Source organism: Panthera tigris, chromosome B2 (assembly GCF_018350195.1).
Source record: "Panthera tigris isolate Pti1 chromosome B2, P.tigris_Pti1_mat1.1, whole genome shotgun sequence".
Lineage (NCBI taxonomy): Eukaryota > Metazoa > Chordata > Mammalia > Carnivora > Felidae > Panthera > Panthera tigris.
Window position 1 is genome coordinate 138,578,096 of NC_056664.1, and position 22,845 is coordinate 138,600,940.

The 22,845-nt window shown below is 44.7% G+C and overlaps 1 protein-coding gene across 1 annotated transcript in view; it reads left to right on the forward strand.

Annotated features, from left to right (window-relative positions):
- TIAM2 (TIAM Rac1 associated GEF 2) overlaps positions 1 to 22,845 on the forward strand; it is a 188,576-nt gene that overhangs the window by 58,310 nt on the left and 107,421 nt on the right. Inside the window, 3 exon segments of the mRNA XM_042987371.1 lie at positions 21,131 to 21,293; positions 22,363 to 22,815; positions 22,817 to 22,845. The exon segment at positions 22,817 to 22,845 is cut by the window's right edge and continues 134 nt beyond it. Of these exon segments, the coding sequence (XP_042843305.1) occupies positions 22,369 to 22,815; positions 22,817 to 22,845 (476 nt within the window). The 5' untranslated portion in view covers positions 21,131 to 21,293; positions 22,363 to 22,368.

A 22,845-nucleotide genomic window follows, 5' to 3' on the forward strand; every position in this document is an offset into this window, starting at 1 on the left:
CAGCTGGGGAGGTGGCTGCTGGCCCGGTTGGAGGGGCATGCGTGGGCCCGTTTGCTACGGTAGTGACCCTGCCGTGCAGTCTCCCCGATACCACGTGCCAGTTACCAGTTTTCATTTACTTAAGTTGTTTTTCTTCTAGTAGAATTAGGAGAAAGCTGGAAAAGCTCTATCTCCTTCTGTATTAGTGGTGGAAAACCTAAAGACGTTTCTGTAGAGTCTCACGTTTCCAGAAAGGTAGAACAGAACATGTTTTGTGTGTGCGCTGAAGAATACTCGTAGATACCTAATTTGCAAACAGACGGCTTCTGTTTCTTAGGAGTATAGCCCTCTGGCCTCCGTCATTGCATGCATTTTAAATGGCGCTGAAGGTGTGTGTGTGATTCCTGAGCGGGGCAGTAGGATTTCCCCTCTGTGTTCAAACAGAACTCTTTGGCTTCTATTTTAGGCCATTTTGTCTTTTTTCAGCAGCAAACTTGCTCGTCTTCCCCACGATCGGTCGTCAGGACTCCTGGTTGGGTGAAATGGGAGCAGTGTGTAATTTGCACATGTGTGTGGGCTGTGGAACGAGGTTCCATTCTGCCTTCCCTAGTGGGTCCCTCCCCCAACGCTTCCCAGACTTTGTGGCACCAAACAGATGAGGGCCTGTAACCTCGTTGACTCTGGGGGGGGGGCGTGGTTACCAAGGGCACTGCCCTTGTAGCCCACTGAGGCACAGACTGAAATCCTAGGACTCTCTTCTGTGTGTGTGGATTTGATTTTTAGTGAAAGACACAATCTGGTTTTGTTCGTCCGTTCTATTTTACAAGGGTGCTTCTGGCAACATTGTGCAGATAAACTAAAAGAGAGAGAGAGAACAGGGGAAGAGCCATGACATTGGACATCTATTGTTTGTAAGGGCGGTTGGGAGGGAGAGCGGCGTAGGGTGTCTGTTGATAAGGACAGAAAGACTAACTTAATTAGTGGAATTTTGAGGATGACTGGTTTCAAGTCCCTGGAAGGAGTTGTCATCTATCAGTTGGTGTTTTAACAATGGAATGTGCTCCCTAATGGAGCTGGGACTTGCCATCACTCGGTGTATTTGGGTGGAAGAGGGTGGCCCATCTGTCAGGATACCGTAGGAGGTTCTCAAATTAGAAGGAAGATAGGACCTGCTGGATGACCTCTGTGGTCTCTTAGAAAACTCAGATCCAATTACTCTCTGAATTAAACTGATTAGGAACCTTTCAGCGTGAACGATTTCACTTTAGTCCATAAAAAGGAAGTACTGTGCCCATGGTGTGGGAGGCTGAATAGAGCACTTTTTAATTGACTACATCGAATTCTGGACAGCTTCCTTACACTTTCTTAAATGTTCCAATAGAACCCTTCAAAAATGTTATAAACAGATGTGTCTAGTGTGTAGTATTTGTAAGTGTGTTTTCTAAATGGTTTATTCCTACTGAAAATTCTTGGGTTACCTTAGCGGAAGCTCATGAATGAGTATGGTTTTATTTTTGGTAGCATGATTTTTAAAAAATGTTTATTTATTTATTTTTGAGGCGGGGGCGGGGGGCATGGAGAGAAAACACAGGGTGGGGAGGGGCAGAGAGAGAAAGAGACACAGAATCTGAACTGAAGCAGGCTCCAGGCTCTGAGCTGTTAGCTCAGAGCCGGATGTGGGGCTTGAACCCACGAACCATGAAATCATGACCTGAGCTGAAGTCAGACGCTTAACTACAGAGCTACCCAGGCACCCTGGTAGCATTTTTTTGTACAGATTTTTATCGTTTATATAAAAATCATGCCTCTTACTATAAAGCATTCCATTTAATTTTAAACTTTAGGGGTTTATACATTATCAATAATTGTCAGTTATCAAAGTGTATTTAACTTGGATATAATGACTTATAGAAAAAAGTCCATGTAAAGGAAAAATTTATTAAGAATTTGTTTTAAATCTTAGTTTTTTGGTTATTTCACATTTGCTCACATCTCCCAAAAGTAATTAACTGGTCATTTGGTTAAATTCTTGAGACTTGCTTATTATGTAATGTAAGGTACCACTTGGACTTTATAAATATTTATTCCTTATTTTCATGAGAGTTGACTGCATTAAAATGTGTCTTGCGTATTTGGTACCTTTGAACCACTTAGAAAAAGCTTGTATTAAGAACTTTAGGTTTGTTGTGGCTTTAAAGCAATACATAGCATGCTAGTATTGCATTTTGAATTAGCTTAAAATTGACTGTTGGTTTTGTGGGCACCTCCAGTTTACTCTAAAAAAAGTTAAAATTTGATTTTGCTCTTTATTTTCACTTAATAAAGAGCACGTTTTTTTTTTTTTTTTAATTAAAAAAATGTTTATTTTTGAGAGAGAGCGCAAGCAGGGGAGGGGCAGAGAGAGAGAGAGGGAGACACAGAATCCAGAGCAGGCTCCAGACTGATCTGTCAGCACAGAGCCCGACGCGGGGCTCAAACCCACGAACCGCGAGATCATGACCTGAGCCGAAGTCGGACACTTAACCACCTGAACCACCCAGGCGCCCCAAAGATGTGGTAGTTGTAAAAATGTCACCTTTTGGAGGTGTAGTTGACATATAAAATTGTGGTGATTTGGTGTGATGTATGCGTGCACTGGGGAAAGGAATGTCCCCGTCCAGTTAACGAAGACCATATGCCGCCCCTTTCTCTCTCTCTCTGTCTCTCTCTGTCTCTCTCTGTCTCTCTGTCTCTCTGTCTCTCTCTCTCTCTCTCTCTCTCTCTCTCTCTGTGTCTCTCTGTCTCTCTCTGTCTCTCTCTCTGCCTCTCTCTCTGTCTCTCTGTCTCTCTCTCTCTGTCTCTCTGTCTCTCTGTCTCTCTCTCTCTCTCTGTCTCTCTCTCTGTCTCTCTCTCTCTCTCTGTCTCTGTCTCTCTGTCTCTCTCTGTCTCTCTCTCTCTCTGTCTCTCTCTGTCTCTCTCTCTGTCTCTCTCTCTGTCTCTCTCTCTGTCTCTCTCTCTCTCTCTCTCTCTGTCTCTCTCTGTCTCTCTCTCTGTCTCTCTCTCTGTCTGTCTCTCTCTCTCTCTCTCTGTCTCTCTCTCTCTCTCTCTCTCTCTCTCAAAAAAAAGGGAGCCCTGGGTGGCTCAGTCGGTTGAACATCCGACTCAGTCTCACGGCTTGTGAGTCAGAGCCCCACGTGGGGCTCCACCCCGACAGCACAGAGCCTGCTTGGGTTTCTGTCTCCTTTTCTCTCTGCCCCTCCCCTCCTTGCTTTCGCCCTCTCGAAGAATAAATAAAACCACACACGCACAAAAAAAAATTAAGAACAAAAGAACACCTGTCACTTCACTGTTTATCCTGTGTGTGTGTCAGAGAATATTTAAGTTTTACTCTATCAGCAAATTTCAGTTACACAGTATAGTGTTTCACGTTGGACCCTCAGAGATTACTCATCTGTAACAACAGTTTTTACCAACCCCTCCTCCTCCCCACCCTCCCCCCCCACCCCCCGGCGGCCACTTTTCTGTTTGTGTGAATTTGACTTTGTGTGTGTCCATCTGTCATTTCCCCCCAACTTTTTATTAGGAGAATTTGCAAACATAGAGAAAGTTGAGAGAATTGTACAGTGAATATTACCACCGCTTGAATTCTGTAATTGTTAACATTTTGCTCTATTACTTTCCTATGTGTCCTTTTGCGTTGTACGTTCGAGGACAGAATACTTCCTTAAGTAGTAATATATGTAATTCTTGGAGATCTTTGCCAAGGAATTTAACCTTAGATGCTTGTTAACACATAGGTCCCGTTATGTTGTCATCTCAGAACGAAGCATTAGAAAGGTAAAGTCTGCTTTTATGATTTGGAGATGTGCTGGCTTTCATCATTTTAGGGCAGAGTACTAAGTTGAGAGTATTTTATTGTAGTTGGGCAAAGTTTAAGCTCTTTAACCCCCAAGTGACATTGTACATCCATAGAACTAAAGTTACCTGGGGATTAAAAAAGGGAACCAGACAGTGCAAATCCATTGGAAATGTCTGGGGAATGTTGGAGATCATTCATTCCTACAGGCAATTCTGGCATAAACAGACCTGCATATAACGTGTTCGAAAAGGTCAGAATTGGCTTAAAATCTAGAGGCAGGTCTTACAATACAGGCATGTAAGTATTCCACACGGTTGGTTGTCTTTCTGATACATTTTTCACATTGAGAAGCACGTCTTCTTACACTTCCTTCTTCCCTCTCGAGAGACTGTTTTCTTTTACGTTAGCCGATGATACTTCATTTTCCTTTTATTTTAGCAACAGAAACAATGCTGCTCCATGACTTGTATTCTTTCTTCTTCTGGGTTTACCCAGGGCATTTTTTTTTTTTTTTTAAGTGGGCTCCATGCCCAGTGTGGGGCTCAAACTCACGATCCTGGGATTCAGAGTTGCATGCTTTACCGACTTAGCCAGCCAGGGGCCCAACCCAGGCTATTTTTCAGCACGTGCGCACACACGCACACACACGTCAACTTGACATTTTGGGAATTCCCATGTTTTCTGTTATGTGACTTGGCTTCCGTGGTGACTTTTCTGACTTCGGTCCTGGAGGTTGTGGTTACTCGACTGGCATGTCCTGGCTCTGCTGCCTGCTGCTGGCCAGCTCTGGGACCTTGGAAAGTGACTCAACCTCCATTTCTTGTCCGTAAAGTGAGGGGATTGGGCGCAGGCGGCTTTTCAGGTGTGCCCTGCCCGCACTAAACAGTCTTTGGTTCTGTGTTCACTAACAGAGTTTTGTGGAGGTTAGACTGGTTTTTGTAACTATTGGACAGGTGACCTTATATAATGGTTCTTATTATTTGCTAATTAAGATTAGAAAGTGTACCTTCAAGCATGTATTTTTTTTTTTAATGGTTATTTATTTTTGACAGAGACAGAATGCGAATGGGTTAGGGGCAGAGAGAGAGGGAGACACAGAAGCAGAAGCAGGCTCCAGGCTCTGAGCTGTCAGCACAGAGCCCGACGCGGGGCTCGAACTCACGAGCTGTGAGATCATGACCTGAGCCGAAGTCGGACGCTCAACCGACTGAGCCACCCAGGCGCCCCTCAAGCGTGTATTAACTACACGGAACCTGTATGGGAAAAAAAATTGTGTGTCCATGTACTCTTACGTGTAGATGTGTGTATGCATATGTAATTTATTTTTCACGCAAGATAGGGAATCAAAAGCTTGTATGTCTGTAGTACAATCTGGTCTTGAATGTGAAGCAAGAATCTTGTCAGTTTCATACATAGATCCATTCACATTTTAAACTTTATTTTTATTTTGTTTGAGAGAGAGCGCAAGGGAGCACAAGTGGGAGAGGGGCAGAGAAAGAGGGAGACAGAATCCCAAGCTGGGGCTCAGCTGTCAGCACAGAGCCTGATGCGGGGCTCGAACTCACAGCCTGTGAGATCATGACCTGAGCCCAAATCAAGAGCTGGACTCTTAACTGACTGAGCCACCCAGGTGCCCCACTGATCCATTCACATTTTATTTATTTATTTTTTTAACATTTATTTATTTTGAGAGATGGGGGGCGGGGGTGGCACAGGTTGGGAGGGGCAGAGAGAGGGAGACACAGAATCTGAGGCAGGCTCCAGGCTCTGAGCTGTTAGCACACAGCCTGATGCGGGGCTCGAAGTCACAGACCACAAGATCATGACCTGAGCCGAAGTCAGACACTTAACCAACTGAGCCACCCAGGCGCCCTATTCACAGTCTAAAAATAATGAAAATATTACCTCAAAAAGCTGTTTGTCACATGTTTGTCCAGGAGAGCTTGAAAACTCTGGCTTAAACTGTTTTCTATAGAATGTAATTTCAAAAATTTAAAAGTACCCAGATGTAATCCTGTTCTCCCTTTCAGCACACCTTTGCCAATAATTAACGTAAAATAATCCCTGAAAATGTTGCTTTACCTTTTGGGTACACTTTAAACTGAAGTATAAACCGAATCTTTTTTTCATCAAAAGATACAGCAAGACTTGAAAACACGTGAACGTCTGGTGTGTCGCTTTTTTTTGCAAGTCAGGTTATTGCTTATCTTTCATCAGATAGTGACCTTTGGGGATAAGGAGTACTTCCAGGGCAGGGCACTGGAGCTCAGCTACCTTAAAAATGAAATAACTCTGGCACACAGTGTATACCCGATATTTTGCAAATTGCAAAATTATTCTGAAGGGCTGCTCTTGAAGCAGGGTTTTTATGACCGTAGCATTCCAGCTGTGGCTTGGGAGACAGAATGTTTACTACCGCTCTCAACACAAGATGGTAGGTGTGTATTCTTACTGCGGAAGGGCTTAAAAAAGCAGCGAGCCTCCCTTCAAGTGAGTAAACCTTTATTCAGCGCGCTCCGGGGCCGCGCTCCTATGGAACTTTGGTGGTAATTCTGGAATGTGGGTCCAACAGCAGCCCAGTCATGGGTGAGCCTGGCGGCTCCCCGGCGTGATGGCTGGCTGTCCCGGCTAATCACTTCAGGCGGCCCGTGGAAAACCACTTTCTGGTTAAGTCTGCATCATACTCCTCCACCAATGGAAAAAATTGAACATGATGAGGGTGTGTAGCTCGCAGACAAAAATACATCCAGCATTGCACAGGATCCGTTTTTAGCTCTTAACGGCCGAGCATTTTGAAGTGTTCCACGCTGTTTCCTGCCTTGCCATGGGCAGAACGCAGAGAGAGATTGTGGATTTGTGCATCAACCCTGACTTTGTGAAACTTTTTCTACTAATTGAAAGAGCCTGAGAAACCCTGGCTACATCCAGAGTTTTGGCAAAGGTAAGGTTATAAATGTTTATTTCCCCCCCTTCTGGAGTTGAGACTTACTTTTATATGTGAGATACAAATGTTTCTCGAAGCAGTCCTTTTGGGAATATTTCATTGTGCGCTGACCCTTTTTCTTTGTTTGACGTTATTTTGTACTTAGGCTGCTCTAAGACCGTATTACTCTCAAATTTGAGTATGTATATGCTTTCTGACGCCTACTGGGGGTTTATTATAGTTGCCTACCCCATTTTACTAATTACTTCTCCAAAAGCTAATAGTATATATTGTATGGATTTATTTTTCCTGATATTTCAAAAAAGTATCATTTCTCAGTGTGGTTATGGTAAAAGCATTAATGACTATTATCTTTTTTTTACCAGTTAATTCTTTTAGGGCACAAAGGGAAATGAAATTGTCGCAGGGATTGTATTTTGTAGTTTTCTGGTTATTATATAACTTCATCAGGCCTTAGTTTTGAGCCGAGTGAGCTACTTGGTTTAAGAGTTTCTTTTCACACTTGTAATTTGATGTTCACTGTTTATTAATGTTTGTCCTTTTGTCTCGAACTTTCTGAAAAAAGGAATGAAATCCTCTGCAATCCATGTGCGTGTGTGTGTTGGGGGGGGTGGGGGGGGCGGTACCTAGTTCAGGTGGGATGATTGATCCGCGTTACAATCCCTGAGAAGCTGTTCATTCATTAAGTGTCTGTCTGAATCCCGAGCTTATCAGCGGGGATTGAGGAACCCTGGCTTGGCACAGTACTTTCTCAGCTTTACGTTAATTTGGCCAAGCATGTAATTCTCAGAAAATTGGTAGGTGGAGAGACAGAAATAGGAAGTTTTTTGAAGTCATTGTAACTTGGAAGATTATTTATAGAATTTCTGGAAAGTAAGGGTATTGCTGAACAGCCGCTGGGGTTTTTCTTAACACGTTGAAGTATTGCACCGTGGCCCTCTGTCACACTTAGGGATTCCAGAGTTTTTGCTTACTTTCAGTATAACGGGGCTATGAGTTATTTTAGGCTAGGCAGCGTGCGTCTTCAGTGTGTTTCTTCCCTGTGGATGTATCGTTCGTCGTCCATTCCTTTAGTTCCTTGGCTGAAATGCCTTTTAGGGATGGGGCCGTGGCGAGTACAGTTCAGGTAGGTTCGAGTTCATAGAAACATTGGTAACATTTCTTACTTTTCCTTTGGATCCGGAAAGTGCTGCTCTGGCAGAGCTGGCAAACATTTAGAACCGGGACGGAGCACCGTCTTCTCCTGTAGTCAGATGAACATTTGTCAACTGCTTTGATTTTCACCGGAGCTTGTAGACAGAAACTGAAGTCTCCTGGAGCCCCCCCCCCCCCCCCCCCCATGCCTCCGATCCAAACTAGCCAGACAGTAAATAGGGTTTTGAATGCAAGCAGATAACGGTCTTCCTTCAGTGTCTCAGTGCAGAGGGAGTGAGCTGCAAAGCCCTCTCCTCAGGCCGGGCCTGCTCAGGGATGCCTAGAAGCGGAAGATAAGGGCCAGGTCCCTTGCCAAGAGACGATCCTTCCCAAGCGGTCCCTCATTTAACCCCTAAGGAAAGTAGATATTTCCGCCTTGGTGGTCTCTAATTGTGTTTGAGAAGAGACACATTCCCTCTTTCAGAGATTTAAAGTCAGTGCAGGGCGCTATAACCACTTTTTGCCACAGATGTCAGAAGGATGTGGGAGGAACGGCGGGAGGGAAGGCTGAGAGGGAGAAGCATGGGCTCCTTACATTTCGGGTGGGACGCTTTTCCACGCCTGTGTGCACCTCTGGGTTTGGCCCACTCTGAAAGATTCATTTGTGTGGAGATGATAAAACTGGGTGAGTGAGACCCCTCAGCTCTACCGTGAGATTTAAAAACAATGGTGTTCGTGGCTCATTCAGAATAAGATCTTTTTGGACATTAAAAGAAAAAAATTGAAGTGTTAACCTGCGTTTTTTATTTGAAATTAAGTGTCGTACCTTAAGGCAAGGGCCAAGATAAAGATGGCTTTATTAGGAGGGATCAAAAGCAAAAAAAAAAAGGCGTGGAATTGAAAAGTAATAGCAACAAAATTTTAAAGCAGGGAAATGTAGGAGTAATGCAACAATCCTGACTTTCAGACTGGTGACGCACACAAGTACTAAACATCGCGTTTGTGATGGTTTGAATTCTGATAATGGCAGGGTGAGTGTCTTTATTACTCAGTCCTATCTAAAACAGGCTTACAAATGGTAAGAGCTGTAATGTCAGTATTCCAGGAATATATTGTATACTACCGTCAGCTATTTATAGCTCAGAGTGTTGTCAGGTTGAGAAGGGACCTTAGAGGATTTTCAGATGGGAAAGCTGGGAAACCACGGAACTGACGTGGCTTGTCCAAAGTCACTGCGATGGTTAATTGCTGAGCTGGGATGCGATGCCACGTATCCTGTTAGTCCCTTCCTTATACCACCTGTTTCTTTCATTGGAAATACTTTGGTATATGCCGTCCTATCTTTGTAAATGATAGAGGCGTGTATGTGTATACATATGTTTGTAGGTGTACGTATATTTGCTTACACACACACCTCTTACACGCATCTGTTACCCTCCCTCCTTCCATTCTTTCTTTCATTTGCTTACCTACTTGTCAAAGCTCTAGTCGGAGACCAAAGACTTGTCTTTCTTGTATCTTGGTGAAATTCAAAGTCGTATACTCATTTGGTGGCCATCATTCTCACTGACTTATTACCAGAGAGAATTTTAGGTGTATGTGTGCTGCCCTAACCTCTGCTGAAAATACAGCTCTGATAAGACTTCCTCTGCCAATCTTCCTGGTTTAGCCTTAGATGAAGCGGTTTCCCCCCACCCTGCCCCCATCATCCTATCCCGATAGAAGACTGTCTAGGATTTGTTAGTTCTGTAACTTATGAGAGGGAGGCATGGAAGGGAACAGAAAAACAGCAGATGGGTTTTACTTAAGTGCCAAGGTAATGCAAGGCGCTTTTGGAAAAATAAACACTTATACAGTAATAGACTGAGTTATCATTTCACTGTAGGAAAGGGATGTGGTAGGTGCTACAGATAACGCCAGGAAGAAGTTGGTCCAGGGCGTTCCTAAGACTTAAATAAAGGTTTAAAAATGCTGGCTATCTTTAGGACAACACTGGAAAGTGAAAATAACCCTTATCCTGTTTTTGTACTTGACCATGACACATCTCTATGGTGGCAGAATTGTTAGGGCAGGGCTTCTAGAATGGAGATGTGCGGACGGGCTCAAGAGTTGCAGAGTCTATGGGTTGGGAACGACAAAAGCTGAAAGTTCGTATGATGAAAGCCAATGAAAAGGAATTCTGGGTGGAGAGAGTGAAAGTATTTTCATGTCGTCTGTAGCCATTCCTGGAAGGCGGAGTGACCAGGGAAAGGAAGCATTATACACAGACAATCATAAGCCAGGCAAACGCATGGTAGTAAAGGTTAATGAGGAGTAGAGAGCGTCACGAAAAGTGTACGTAAAGCCACGGGATACACGTGCACTCACACATGTATAGGTGTGTGTAACACGCATATGTATTCCATTGAAAATTGATAGGATGGTCACAGATGAATCAAAAACAGCCAGACAAGGTACATACAAAACCACAACAGAACACCCTAGAAATAAGTGGTACCTAGCAGAGACCTTCACTTACCTTTATCTCCTCCCCCCACCCCCTCAACATGACTTATAGGGGAAAAATGGAAATTATAAGAAGACACAGTGATAAGTAGTCTCCCAGAGAGTTCTGCGCTGGCATTAATGCCCTGCTGTATAACCATATATTGTTCTCGAAGGGTTTTTCTCCAGTTTCTCTAATAGTCCAGGGTGGTTGCTCTTGGGCCAAGTCCTCCTCTTGTGCGTGAGAGTCCTTCTGCTCTGGCTACTTAAGGGCAACATTTGAGCATTTGCCCCTCTCTCTGGCACACAGCACAGTTGTTCCCATTCAATGCTGCCGTTTCTCCTGAAGACAGACAGACAGATGGACACACCCCAGGGACCGCCACCCGTTTGGGGATTCCTCTATCCTTCTAGCCACTGTTTGTTCCTCTGTCGCCCTTTATAGTCAAACCAGAGCAAGCGGTTTCTGTCTGCCATCTTCAGTTTCGTTGACCTCATCCTCAAACTCACTCCAACCCGGCTATCGCCGCCCCTGCTCCGCTCTGCTCCGGTCAAGTTCATGAATAAACTTCCATGTTGCTAAGTTCAGTGCTGTTTTATCTATGGATCCTCGTTATTTGGACTGTCGGAAACCTTCAGCAACTTCACAGTCTCCTCCCTGAAATAGACGTTTTTTTTAAAGTGTTTATTTTTGAGCGGGGGGAGGGAGGTGGGGGGGGGAGAGGGAGAGGGGGGCAGAGGATCCAAGCAGGCTGCATGCTGTCAGCACAGAGCCCAGTGCAGGGCTTGTACTTGGGAACCGGGAGATCATGACCTGACCCGGAGTGAGACGCTGAACCAACTGAGCCACCCAGGTGCCCCCGAAATACATTTTTTTGATTGGCTTTAAGGGCAACATGTTTTCTTGGTTTCCTCTTAATGTGATTCACTGGCTACTCCTTCTGTTTCTCTTGTGTGCTTCTCCTTATTTGCTTGACCTCCTCATTTGGGAGTGCCCAGGGCCTCTTCTCTTCCTTTTGTTTACTTCCTTGGAGAGCTCATCTATTTTATGTTTTAAATATCATCTTCATAAGGATGAGTAGCACGTTTGTACCTCAAGCCCACCTTTCCCCTGGATGCCGGCTTCTCCCCCCAGCTGTCAACTCAACATTGCCACTTTAACGTCCAACAGACATCTCAAACCCAGTATTTTGTCTTCTCCTAAACCTCTTCTGCTGTGCCTTCTCCGTTCTTCCAGAATGAAAGTCACTGCGGCCTTCTTGACCTGTTGCCCCTCATGCCCATCCATGTGGGAATCCTCTTGGCCCTTCTTCCAACTGTATCCAGACTCAGGCCATTCCTCATCACTCCCCCCAAGTCCAGCATGCGTCCTCTGTCCCCCGGATCCCTCTAGCAGCCTGATCGCCCCCACCCCCAGCCTCCACTTGGCTGCAGACAGCCCAACAAAGGGCAGCCACAGTGGTCCTCTTGAAATGTGGCCCATGATGAGCCTTCTGGAGTCACCACCCTCTAATCATGACTTTCAATCTCAACGCGAAAGCCAGTGGCCTTAAAATGTCCCTTTGGGCTGCAGTCTGGCTCCTTGTCCCTTCTTTGACCCCTTCTGTGCCAGCCACACTGGCCTGCCTGTTCCACCTCTTGGGGCATTTGCACTTTCTCTCCTCTGCCTCGAGTGCCTTTTTCCCAGAAGCCATGTCGTCTGTCTTCTGCTAGTCTGGGTAAATGTCACCACTCTGTGAGGCCTTCCTCTTCTCCCCTTTCTAAAATTGCAGCACCCCTCCCCCACACAGCCTACTACGCCCTTCTTTTTTTTTTTTTTTGGCTAAAATACTTGTCACCTTATAACAATTTGCTTTCCTTGTTTGCTGTTCATCCCTCCCCCCTATAATTAAAGCTCGTGAAAGCAGGAATTTTTTTTTTGGGGGGGGGCGGGGTTCTATTGTTGTATCCTAAAGGCCTGTAACTGTGTCCAACAGAATATTTACTCAGTAAACACGTACTGGGTTAATCAGTGAAAGTGTATCTTCCTTAGGATGCCGGATATAGTAGCTACAGCTACTTAATGCAAATGCTAAATACTGTTGGACTCCTGTATTTTACCTTAAAAATGTAAATTTTATGTTTTACTTCATGGTCTATTTCTTTATTAAAGCAATTATTAAATTACTTAGCATTAGATGAAGTTGCAGCTTCAGGAAGATGCTATTTGGTTGTTCTGTTTCTGGATTGCCCTTCCCTCCACCCCCCACCTCCTGATCTTGGTCAATATGTCCCATCCCCACAGCCTTGGGGACGTATATTCTAAATTCCAGTGGATATTTAGGCTAATGATTATGACGTTTACGCCACCAAGAAAACAGATTTTTCCTTTGTGTGATGTTCTTTGTAAAGTGGAATAGAATAATTACATTTTAACCTTACAGCTCCTTAGTTAACTTAAAAGTTGAGTTTTTCATTTCCTTCTCCTGTCTTCACTCCCAACTGTGCAAGCCTTTCCTGCCTGGAAAAAGGATACCTCCAGAGAAAGACTTTTTCAGTGCTTTATGAAAGGTACATGGATCACAGCTATTTTTCTAGAAGAAAAGTCTGAACGTGAAGTTGTACTTTAAAAAAAAAAAAAGGATAATTTCAGATTGAAAAGAGACATTTAAAATAATTTTGATGTAATGCTAAAAAAAAAAAAAAAAAAAAAGATGGTGAAAAAAAATCCAGGTTGGACTCCTGCCTTTGGCCCCTTAGTGATCTTGGTGAAATTGTTTAATCCCTGGAAGCTGTAAGACAGGGATGATCCTGCAAGCTCTGGGGGTTCTTGTGCCCCAGTCAGCCTTGGCGCACAGCGACTCAGGGCACATTAGGCCCTCCCTCTCCCTCTGTGTGCTCATCTACTTTAGATAACAAAAAAATTGTAAATTCGTATAAATTATAAAATTTATACCTACTAACATCATTCATATTTTTTTCCTGAAGGTTTCCGTAAATTTGCCAGCTAAAATCTTACTAGGTGTGCTGTGAATAATCATAGAATTTAAGGAAAAGTTCAGCAGTAATTGGTTAATTGCGGGCCCCAGAACAACTTCTATTGTAGCCTCAAGCCTTAGAGAAATGAGCTCTCAAATCAGGCAGCAAGCTGAGCTGAAGTAGGAGTTACACATTTATGAGGGCGAGGAAAACACCCACTTAAATGAGGGAAAAAATGTGTGGCTGAAGCCTGTTCGTTTTGTAACTTAAACGGAACAGTGTATAATGAAGAAATATTTTGCCAAGAATCGCTCAGTACAATTACCATGGTATATTTTGGTCACAGAATGTGATTGAGGTTCAGGAGCACGATGCCTGCTTCTGATTTACTGAGGCACATGCCGTCCGTGCAGGTCTCCGAGTCAGTGAGAAGCCATGTGGTTACAGCCCGGGTTCCTGTACACGGTCTTCTGTTTGAGTACGAAGCTTGGGAAGTACTGACCCATGCCTGAACTCCCCTTTTTTGTGGAAGGGTTCATGTTCATAAAAGTTGAAGGTGAGAGGTTACTTAAAAGTCAGGCTAGCACATTATGAATCTGGTGAATCTTGGGCAGTCAACAAACGCACTGCTCACGGTCTGTCGAGACAAGGATGTTGGCCAAACTTTGGATGAGATTTGAAGGAGACTTTGGAGAAAAAGAAGGTTGGGACTGAACATGTGATATATTAAACACACACACACACACACACACACACACACACACACACACACACACTAGAAAGACCATGGATAAAAGTATATGAAAGGCAGTTTGATAATTTCTAAAAGAAAAATAAAACAACTTTATATTCACCAGGATTATTCTAAACCATTCTGTAATTTTGCTTGAAGAGGTGATTAATTCCCCTTCCCCCCGCCACCGCCCCCCCCCCCCCCGAAATATTTTCAGTTTCTGTGATGGCTCAGATGGAGCTGGGCCTCTCAACTCCCCGACATTCCAACAACATACCAGTAATATTTGTGGGAATGTTGGTTCCCCCCCCCCCCCATAAACTCCATGCTGTTAAAGTTGTCATACACTCGCTTATTGATTCTACACATGGTTCGCATTGGTAATTAGCCCCTCCCCGCACAAGCTGATAAACCCTTTTGGGGATGGGATCAGACCATACGTCTCTTTTGTCTCCCTCATAGTGCCCAGGAGGGGGTGGGATCTGCAGGAGAGTCTCCAAACTCCCGAAGAGCCATGAGTAGAACTCTTTGTCACTTCAGCTCCCGAGTTTCTGCCAACACTAAGAACATTTGCCTCCTGTGCCAGTGCTGTCCCCATGCTGTCTTTGGGGTGTGACCTGTGGGCTCCTTCTCCAGACAGTTTCCTCAAGTGTCCCTAGGAGATGGCTCACACTGCGGTGCTTCTGGGACAGTTGGGGGATGGGGAGGGGTGATGGGCTAACGACAGTCAACGTCTCCCCAGCCTCCCCTCCGCTCCCAGCTCCCATCTCTCTGAACTTTGTCCCTGACACCTGTGATCAGGCCCTGCTGCCTTGTCACCTTTCCCCGTACAAGCTGGGGTCTTTCTCCACTTAGTTCACTTCCTTATTCAGTAGCTTAGGGACTCAGCTTGTGGCCACAGAGTGGCCGTGTCTTAGAAACATGTGTTTTCTTCTCCTTGGAAGGCCCTTCTTTTCTGTCTTCATCTAACAGAATCCCACTCATTCTTCAAGGCTCAGGTCTTCAGTTAACTTTTTTTTTTTTGGGGGGGGGGGAGTAATTTTTAACCTTCCTAGGAAGACTTTGCATATGCAGTGGAAGTTTCTCTTAAGTTGTAGAAGGAAGTAGGTGAGGACCACGTGTGCAACTTGTGGGGCCCAGAATTGCTGACAGAGGCTATTCCTCATCTCGGTCTTCCTGTCTTTAGCTCAGGTGTTCGCCTGGGTAGTGATTGAGCAAGTGTTTTGAGACTCTCTCGACTTGGTTTGTCCTCGGGTCTCGCTAAAATGGGATGTGCCATTCTGATGGAAGCTGTGGTTTTAGAAGTCATTGTTTTCAACACTTTTTTTTTTTTTTTTTTGGTCACGAAGAAGCTATGATTGTACTTCACAACTCAGTATACAGGCAGACACGTGGAGACACGTGGGAATTTGTTTCATAAGACAGTTTTAACCCTTACTGGGATGCACTCCTCCATTTTCTGTCCTATTTTATCATTTCCACTCTGTTTCTAGTCTGTTCTTTTAAAAATACTGGTAATTGAGTCATTAAATGAATGTCATGACTCACAGTTGAACAGACATTTCTAAAGCAATGCTGCAGATACTAGACCTTGTTACAAAACAGGTGTGAGTGCCTAGACCCTCCTTGTGATAAATTGGCTTCCTTAGGTGATGAACTGTGCAAAGGCCAGGCTGTTGTTTCCGTGGAATTGATTCCCCCCCCCACCCCTGTACCAGCCATGCTCATCCTCGGAGGTGCACACTGGTTTATCCATTCATCTGTTAATACGCGGTCGGAAGGGGTCCTGCCGAATTGAAATAGAACCCATGGGGCTCCACAATGGATGATCAGCTTTTGAGACCGTAGCAGCAGCTTGCTTTCTGCCCACTTTATTTGTAAGGATTAGTCTTCCAGAGCACCATTCCCAGGGAGACCAGATGTTCCTTTTGCCTGCCTCCTTTACAAGTTGGGTTCAAGTCTTGTGGTTAGCAATGAGCTCCTTTGAGTCATGGCCTTCAGTTCTCAAGTTCTGAGTGTAGTTCGCTGATGCGGAATGAGAGAAGCAGGTTTTGGGGCAATTATCTACAGCGTTTATTTAGTAAGTTTGGATCCTAGAGAGATGAATGCATGTTTCAGATTGTTAGGTATCGTCTTGTATTTTAGTAGTTTTAGTAAGACAGGCAGTAAACCTTGAGGGCACAGGTTCTCAGCCTCAGCCTGACATACGTATCGGGACAGGTAATTATTTGTCGTGGGGATCATCCTGTGGATTGTATGAAGTTTAGCAGGATCCCTGAATTTTACTTACCAGGTGCTAGGACTCTAGTTGGTTTGATTGGAGATGTCTCCAGATATTATCACATGTCCCCTCAGGGCCAAAATTCACGTGGTGTTGAGAGTGACTGCTTTCAGGTAATACTAGTTGTTCAATGAGCACAGTTTTCTATCATGACTGTCCAATAACATAAGTATATGGCTGTCATTGTTTCTGTTGACATTTGACAGACCTCTGACAAATTGGGTAGTTTTATATGCTGTTATAATTTGGGGAATTGATAAAAATCAGGAAAGTGCTAACAGAATTTGGAAGATTCCAAATTTTTATATATATATATATATATATATATATACGTATATATATATATATGTGTATATATATCTATATCTATATCATATATTACATATATATGTAATTAACATAATTAAAACTGAAACAACAGACTGTCATAAGATCTGATGTCATAGTACACAAATTTAGACTTCTAACCCACAATTAATAATAGGGCTATATATTTGTATTGTATTTCTCAGTTTTTTAGGTGGTTTCACATACATTTCCACACCCAGTTCTCACTCCGTGAGGTAGGTAGGTCAGATATTTTTATCCTCAAGTTGTAAGTGGAGAAAATGAGACTCAAAGTATAAGTAATTTGCCCAAAGACTTGTGCTATTTAAGAGATGGAGACAGGCCTTAAACCCAGGTTCTCTGACACAAACCAGAGTCGGATGCTGAGGTTTGTCTTTTTAATGATTGAATTCCTCTCCCCCTTCCCCCCAGTGAAGGAAACCAAGTAGATATTGTTATGGTTAATGATGGTTAGTCCTATTCTTATCTTTTTTCCTAGTTCTTATCACCATCTGGAATGTTGCCCTTGGACAAGGATGAGGGTCCTATTTCAGTATGAAAATCTCTCTGGAATTATGTGAGAAGCCTTGTTGGTGTCTCATGGTGGTAGAACGTCAGCTTCCCTCACTGCCTCGCCCAGCCGTAAATCTGCTTTTGTGCAGGGTCCCCACGCCTCTGTTCTGCTTGCTGTCCCCATTCAGCCCCGGTCCTCCCCACAGAACCATCCAGCCCCCCGGGGGTTGGCTCTTACCCTCTTTAGTTGCTCCTTCTGAGCAGCTGGCTCAGGCCAGAGACAAAGCAGTCTTTCCTCTGCTGTAAACTCTACACTACGTGGAAATGGAGACTTTGGGAATCTGACACATCAGTTCAAGCCCAAGCTCAAGGCAAATAAAGAAAAGGTAAATCTTGAATTTCCCCCAAAAGATGTTTTGCTGTGGAATTTGGTAGGGCACCGTGGCTGTTGGTATTGTAGTGATGTATTTGTGAATTTCTTCACATTGCCAGGCATTTCTGGGGTGGTAATTGATCACAAGTTGAACCAAAAATATCCATTCTTATTTGTGATTTCAGCTTTTAAAAAGCAACAAGCAACAGCAAGTTTATATGGTTGGGGAATGCAGAGAGCAAAAGACAAGGTGGTTGTTTTTTAGGTTCATGAGATTGTCCATTTTTTAAAAAAATTACAATATTTTATTTTGCAATAAATAAGAGAATTATTAAAAACTTGTTTATACAGCACACAATATTTGCTAAATGACTTCCCTTAAATTCTCGATCAGTCAGCTGTGGGCCCCAGTGCACATTAGCATACCTAATGACATAAATCGTAGGTTAGCATACTTAATACATGTTACTCCATGTTAGTATTTCTGATACATATTGCAGATGAGTATACCTACTATGTATTTTTTTTCTGTTTAAAGATATTGGGAGCTTTGAACTAGTCTCTTTTTTAAAAAAAAGGTCACAGGAAATTTGTTGTTTGAGTATTTTCAGCCCCCTTTCTGTCAACGACAACAAAAAAGTATTTAACTTGAATACCGTAAAATTCCCTCAGTAAAGGAGTCAGGGGTGTTGAACGTTTGACCTACTTATTCTCCTTTTTCCAGACAAAAACCACAGCTGAAGCATGCCCAGTAAGTATCTGTTCAATTTGCCAAACTCCTCAGGGGTGATCGTTTCCCTCAGAGATTACCCTTCCTGTCAATAAAGTCCTCATAAATATCGCATAATTCTTCTCGTTCCAGTTTGAGGCTGGTTTTCTTTTGCCAGGATTGGCTGAAGATGTTGAACAGCTGGTAGGCATTACCATACGTAACAATGCACACTGTTCTCCACCTCTTTGCTCCCTCTTCTGCTTTTTTCTGGGCAGTGCTATGTTAATTACTGCAACGTTTCCTCATGGGCGTCTGTGTGAGTCCTGTGGTCAGACCCAGTTGGGAATGATTCCTGCTCTTTGTGCTCAAGTCAGCCTTCTGGTATGTGAGATTGCTTTCACTTAGTTCAACAAACGTTTCTTGAATGCTGTATGGGCCCCAAAGTTGCAGGCCTTGGGTGGACAGCATTTTTGTAAAGGACAGGGTCCAGGGCTCTGTTTTTCAAATATAACAGGATATAAAAATGAAACTGCTTAATTTCAAAAGCAGGAAGATGAATGTAGGTTGTAACCTGTTGCTGGGGACTAAGCTTCCATCCCGGGGCCATTCTGCAACTTTGAAGCCTGGCCTTTGTGTGTCTTGAGCAGCTGACAGAGGGAGCCTCTCAATGGCAGTTTTGTGTCAATTATGTTGGAGAACTTGACACCAGGGCTGTGTGTGCCTGTCTTCAGGCATGTGACCTTCAGATCAGAAGGGCCTGACAAAGCTGGGCCGGCTGTGGGTGAGGGACCCTGGAGCCTTTCACCTTTGGGGTCATCCCCGGGCCTTGGTCTTGAGGAAAGTAAACAAGCACAGAGTCTCCCTGCAGTCAGCTCGTGGGAGAGGTCCCAGTGGTGACAGCCAGGAGCAACGCTGGCCACTTGTAGTTCCCTGCGTTTAAAAAAGATGGAGCTGAAGAAATACTGACAACTCCTACTGTGAGCTTTTAAAAGGTGGGGTTCTTGTGATCTAGCTCCGGACTCACAGTGGTCACGGGGCCATGTTTCAGTGGCATCCCGACCAGTGGGCGATTCCTTCTTTCAGATATTTGTGAGAGCCACCCACTAAAAAGATCAGTGGTCGGTAGCATAGCGGGTGCCATTTGGGGCCACATTACTGAGCCGGTGGCCTGTAACGAGCTCTTAGATCCTCCTGCCAGTCCCAAAGTGAAAAATCTTTTTGGCATCCCCCTGCCCCCCAATTGTAAAATCTATGTGTGTGCATGGCCTCAGGAAGACTTGGGTCTCTGGTCCCATTGGAGAAACTTAGGGCCAGGGCCAGTGCTTCATTAATTTTAAAAGTCACTATTGAACTCTCCAGAGGAGTTACACCAGCTGTGTGCCAATAAAAGGATGGTCAGCATCACTAACCATTGGAGACAAGGCACAGTGAAACCAGGTATGGTCTCCTCCTGTACCCGTCCATGGCCACTATCAAAACGCCAGAAAAATAACAAGTGCTGGTGAAAGCGTAGAGAAATTGGAATCCTGTACGCAGTTGGTGGGGATGCAAAATGGTGGAGCCACTGTGGAAAATGGTCTGGTGGTTCCTCAAAAAATAAAACATAGAATTACCATATGAACCAGCAGCTTCACTTGTGGGAAAGCAGGGTCTGAGAGAGAGATGTTTGTCCCCCCACGTCTATAGCTGCATGGCTCACGGTGGCCACCAGGTGGAAAGCAATCGATGCGTCCACTGATGGATAAGGAGACAAACGAAATGTGGCCCATACGTATGAGAGAATATTACTTGGCCTCAAAAAGGGAGGAAATTCTGACATACGCTATAACACGGATGAACCCTAAAGTCATTATGCTAGGTGAAATAAGCCCGCCACAAAAAGACAGATGCTGTGTGAGTGTACCTGCGTGAGATACCTAGGGTATCAAATTCATGGAGACAGGAAATAGAATGGTAGGTGCCGGGGCTCGGGAGAGGGAGGTGGGGAATTGTTGCTTAATGGGCACAGAGCTTTAGTTTCAGGACACGAAGAGTTCTGGAGATTGTATGCGTAACAGTGTGAATGTACTTAGCACCACTAACTGTACTCTTTATGGTGGTTAAGATGGTGAGTTTTCTGCTATGTGTATCATAACACAATTACAAATAATTTCCGTTTTTGAAAGGGAAAGAAGTCACCATTAAACCGTCACTGCTCTGCTGTCTAGGTCTGCAGAGAAAACTCAGGCTTTGTGTCCCGGGAGCGAGCACTGCCAGATGGGAGCTCATCCAGCCTGCCCCTTCCCTCCAAGTTGGGCCTCCTGCCCCTATCTCTTGTGCGGAGAGGCCCACACATATGCTGGAGAACAACTCTGAATCTCCTTCGTGGGGTCAACCTCCGTAACACAAGTTGTTGCGGCCAGGGACTATTTTACTGTGATTCCGCGTTGTGGGTTTTGTTTTTACTGCTGAGTCAAATCGAGAACAATGAACTGTTTTCATATCAGGATGATGCTCCTGCAGTCCTGTCCGTGTGCAGAAGCTGCAAGTTGTTTTCCTGACGGTGGTGACAGATGAGCCATGACTCATGCTAGAGCCTTCACCTGCCCTCCCCTGAAACAAAGGCGCACATTGGACTGCAGACTGTGTGTTGAATTAATGGCCTTTACAAGATTGGATGGGCAGTTCTAGCTTCTTTTACATCTTCCAGCACCTCTGATGAATCAAGCGGTTTATAGACATTTCATCTGTTATTTTGACAGTGATTCTGGACACTGGTTGTTTCTTGGTAGAATTTATACGAAACCTTTGTTTTTACCTTTTTGGAAGCTTGGTGTAAAATGCTCGACGGTTCCCTTGTATTTCTGTTTTTCAGGATCATTTCACGGACTCCCTTCCCGTACTTGTTAACCATGCTGCCTTGTTCCCAGGACCCCGTGAAGCCTTCTGTTAATCTCCCTCAGAGCACAGACTAGACTTCAGGTACAGCCGGCTCAGATGAGTTGTGGTTCACCTCAAGTTGCAAGACTGTGATTAAGGTAATGAGTGACTTCAGTTGTTTGATCTGGTCATTTTTGTTTTGATATGTGTATGCTTAGCTCCCACCAAAGAAAAGTCAATTCATTTGACTTTTGTTTTGTGGCTGTACATTCTTAGGCGGAAAAACATTACAATTAAAAACCTACTAAATTCATTTTGAAAGGGACCTGAGAACATGACCTCCAGCTTGCCTCAAATAGTGATCTACTAGATAGAATGAAACGCCAAGGGGAAGATTGAGATCTGATTTCAACTCGCCTGTTTGGCTTAACAGACTCATTGAGAAAAGTGGGGCTTTAAAAAGAGTCGCACGGTTTCCGATAAGTCAGCTTCAAACTATTTTTTCTCATCGTGTTCTAAAGTGGGGACCCGTAAAGACTTGAGAAGCACTAGAGATTAGCTTTATGAAAATGTCTTTCTGCCCCAAATGAGAGCTTTTATTCTCTCCCCCTCCCCCTGCCGCCCCCGTTCTTCATCTCAGCCTCCTCTTTGGGGACTCCTTTTGTCGTGTTCCTACTCTGTGTGATAGACCTAGGCTCCAACAGAGTGTGGTACCTGGACTCCCGTTCTTACAAACTTGGCGGTTTCGAGCAGTAATCTCTTATACTAGCTAACTGGCGTTAGCTCTCCTGGTACTTTGTATGGAATGAAAATCTCTCTAATCACTGACAGATCAGTGTACTGGAGTGACAGGCGCTTTTCCCTCATTTCCCCTTCAAGAATCCTTTATTCAGAACCTCCCAACACCGGGCCTCAAGGGGGTCTCCGCCTTAAGCTGATCTTTGTGCCCGTTCAGCTTCCGAATTAACATCATACAACAAATTACGTGTTTTTAAGTTAACTAGCACGTGGGCATGCAGTATTATCCACTTGTGTGATAACCTGCGTGGCATGTAGAAAACCAGTTCGGTGAGCAACTTGTGTCCCTGCTTTTCTGAGTTGTAGGAGACACAGCAGAAACGTCGCTTAGTCACTCTGTAACGTGTGGGGCTTTTTTTTTTTTTTTTTTTTAAGAAAATTCTGTCCTAATGGTCCTGTTTCTCACTGATGCCGCTCTTCTTCATTTAGGTTAACATGGGGAACTCGGAGAGTCAGTACACCCTTCAAGGATCCAAGAATCACGGCAACGCTCTCACTGGTGCTAAGCAAAAGCCTTGCTCGCTGAAAATACGCGGCCTTCACGCGAAAGACGACAAGTCACTGCACGGGTGGGGGCCCGGCAGCAGCGGCGCGGGCTACAAGTCCCGGTCCCTGGCCCGGAGCTGCCTGTCTCACTGCAAGAGTAATCAGCCTTATGCCTCGAGGGCCGGCGGAGCCACGTGCAAGGCCCCCAAAGGCGGCGCGTTCGCCAAGCACCGGACCAGCGCCTCGGGCAACGACTCCCTCTCCCCGGAGAACGGCTTCCACTACGTGGCGCACCAGCACCAGCGGGCGGAGGAGCGCGTGGCCTCGAGGGACTGCAATGGGCACCTTCTCAGCTGCTACGGGGGCAACGAGAGCGTGGCGGCCACGCCGCCGCCGCCCGCCTCCGCCGGGCGAGGACCGCAAGAG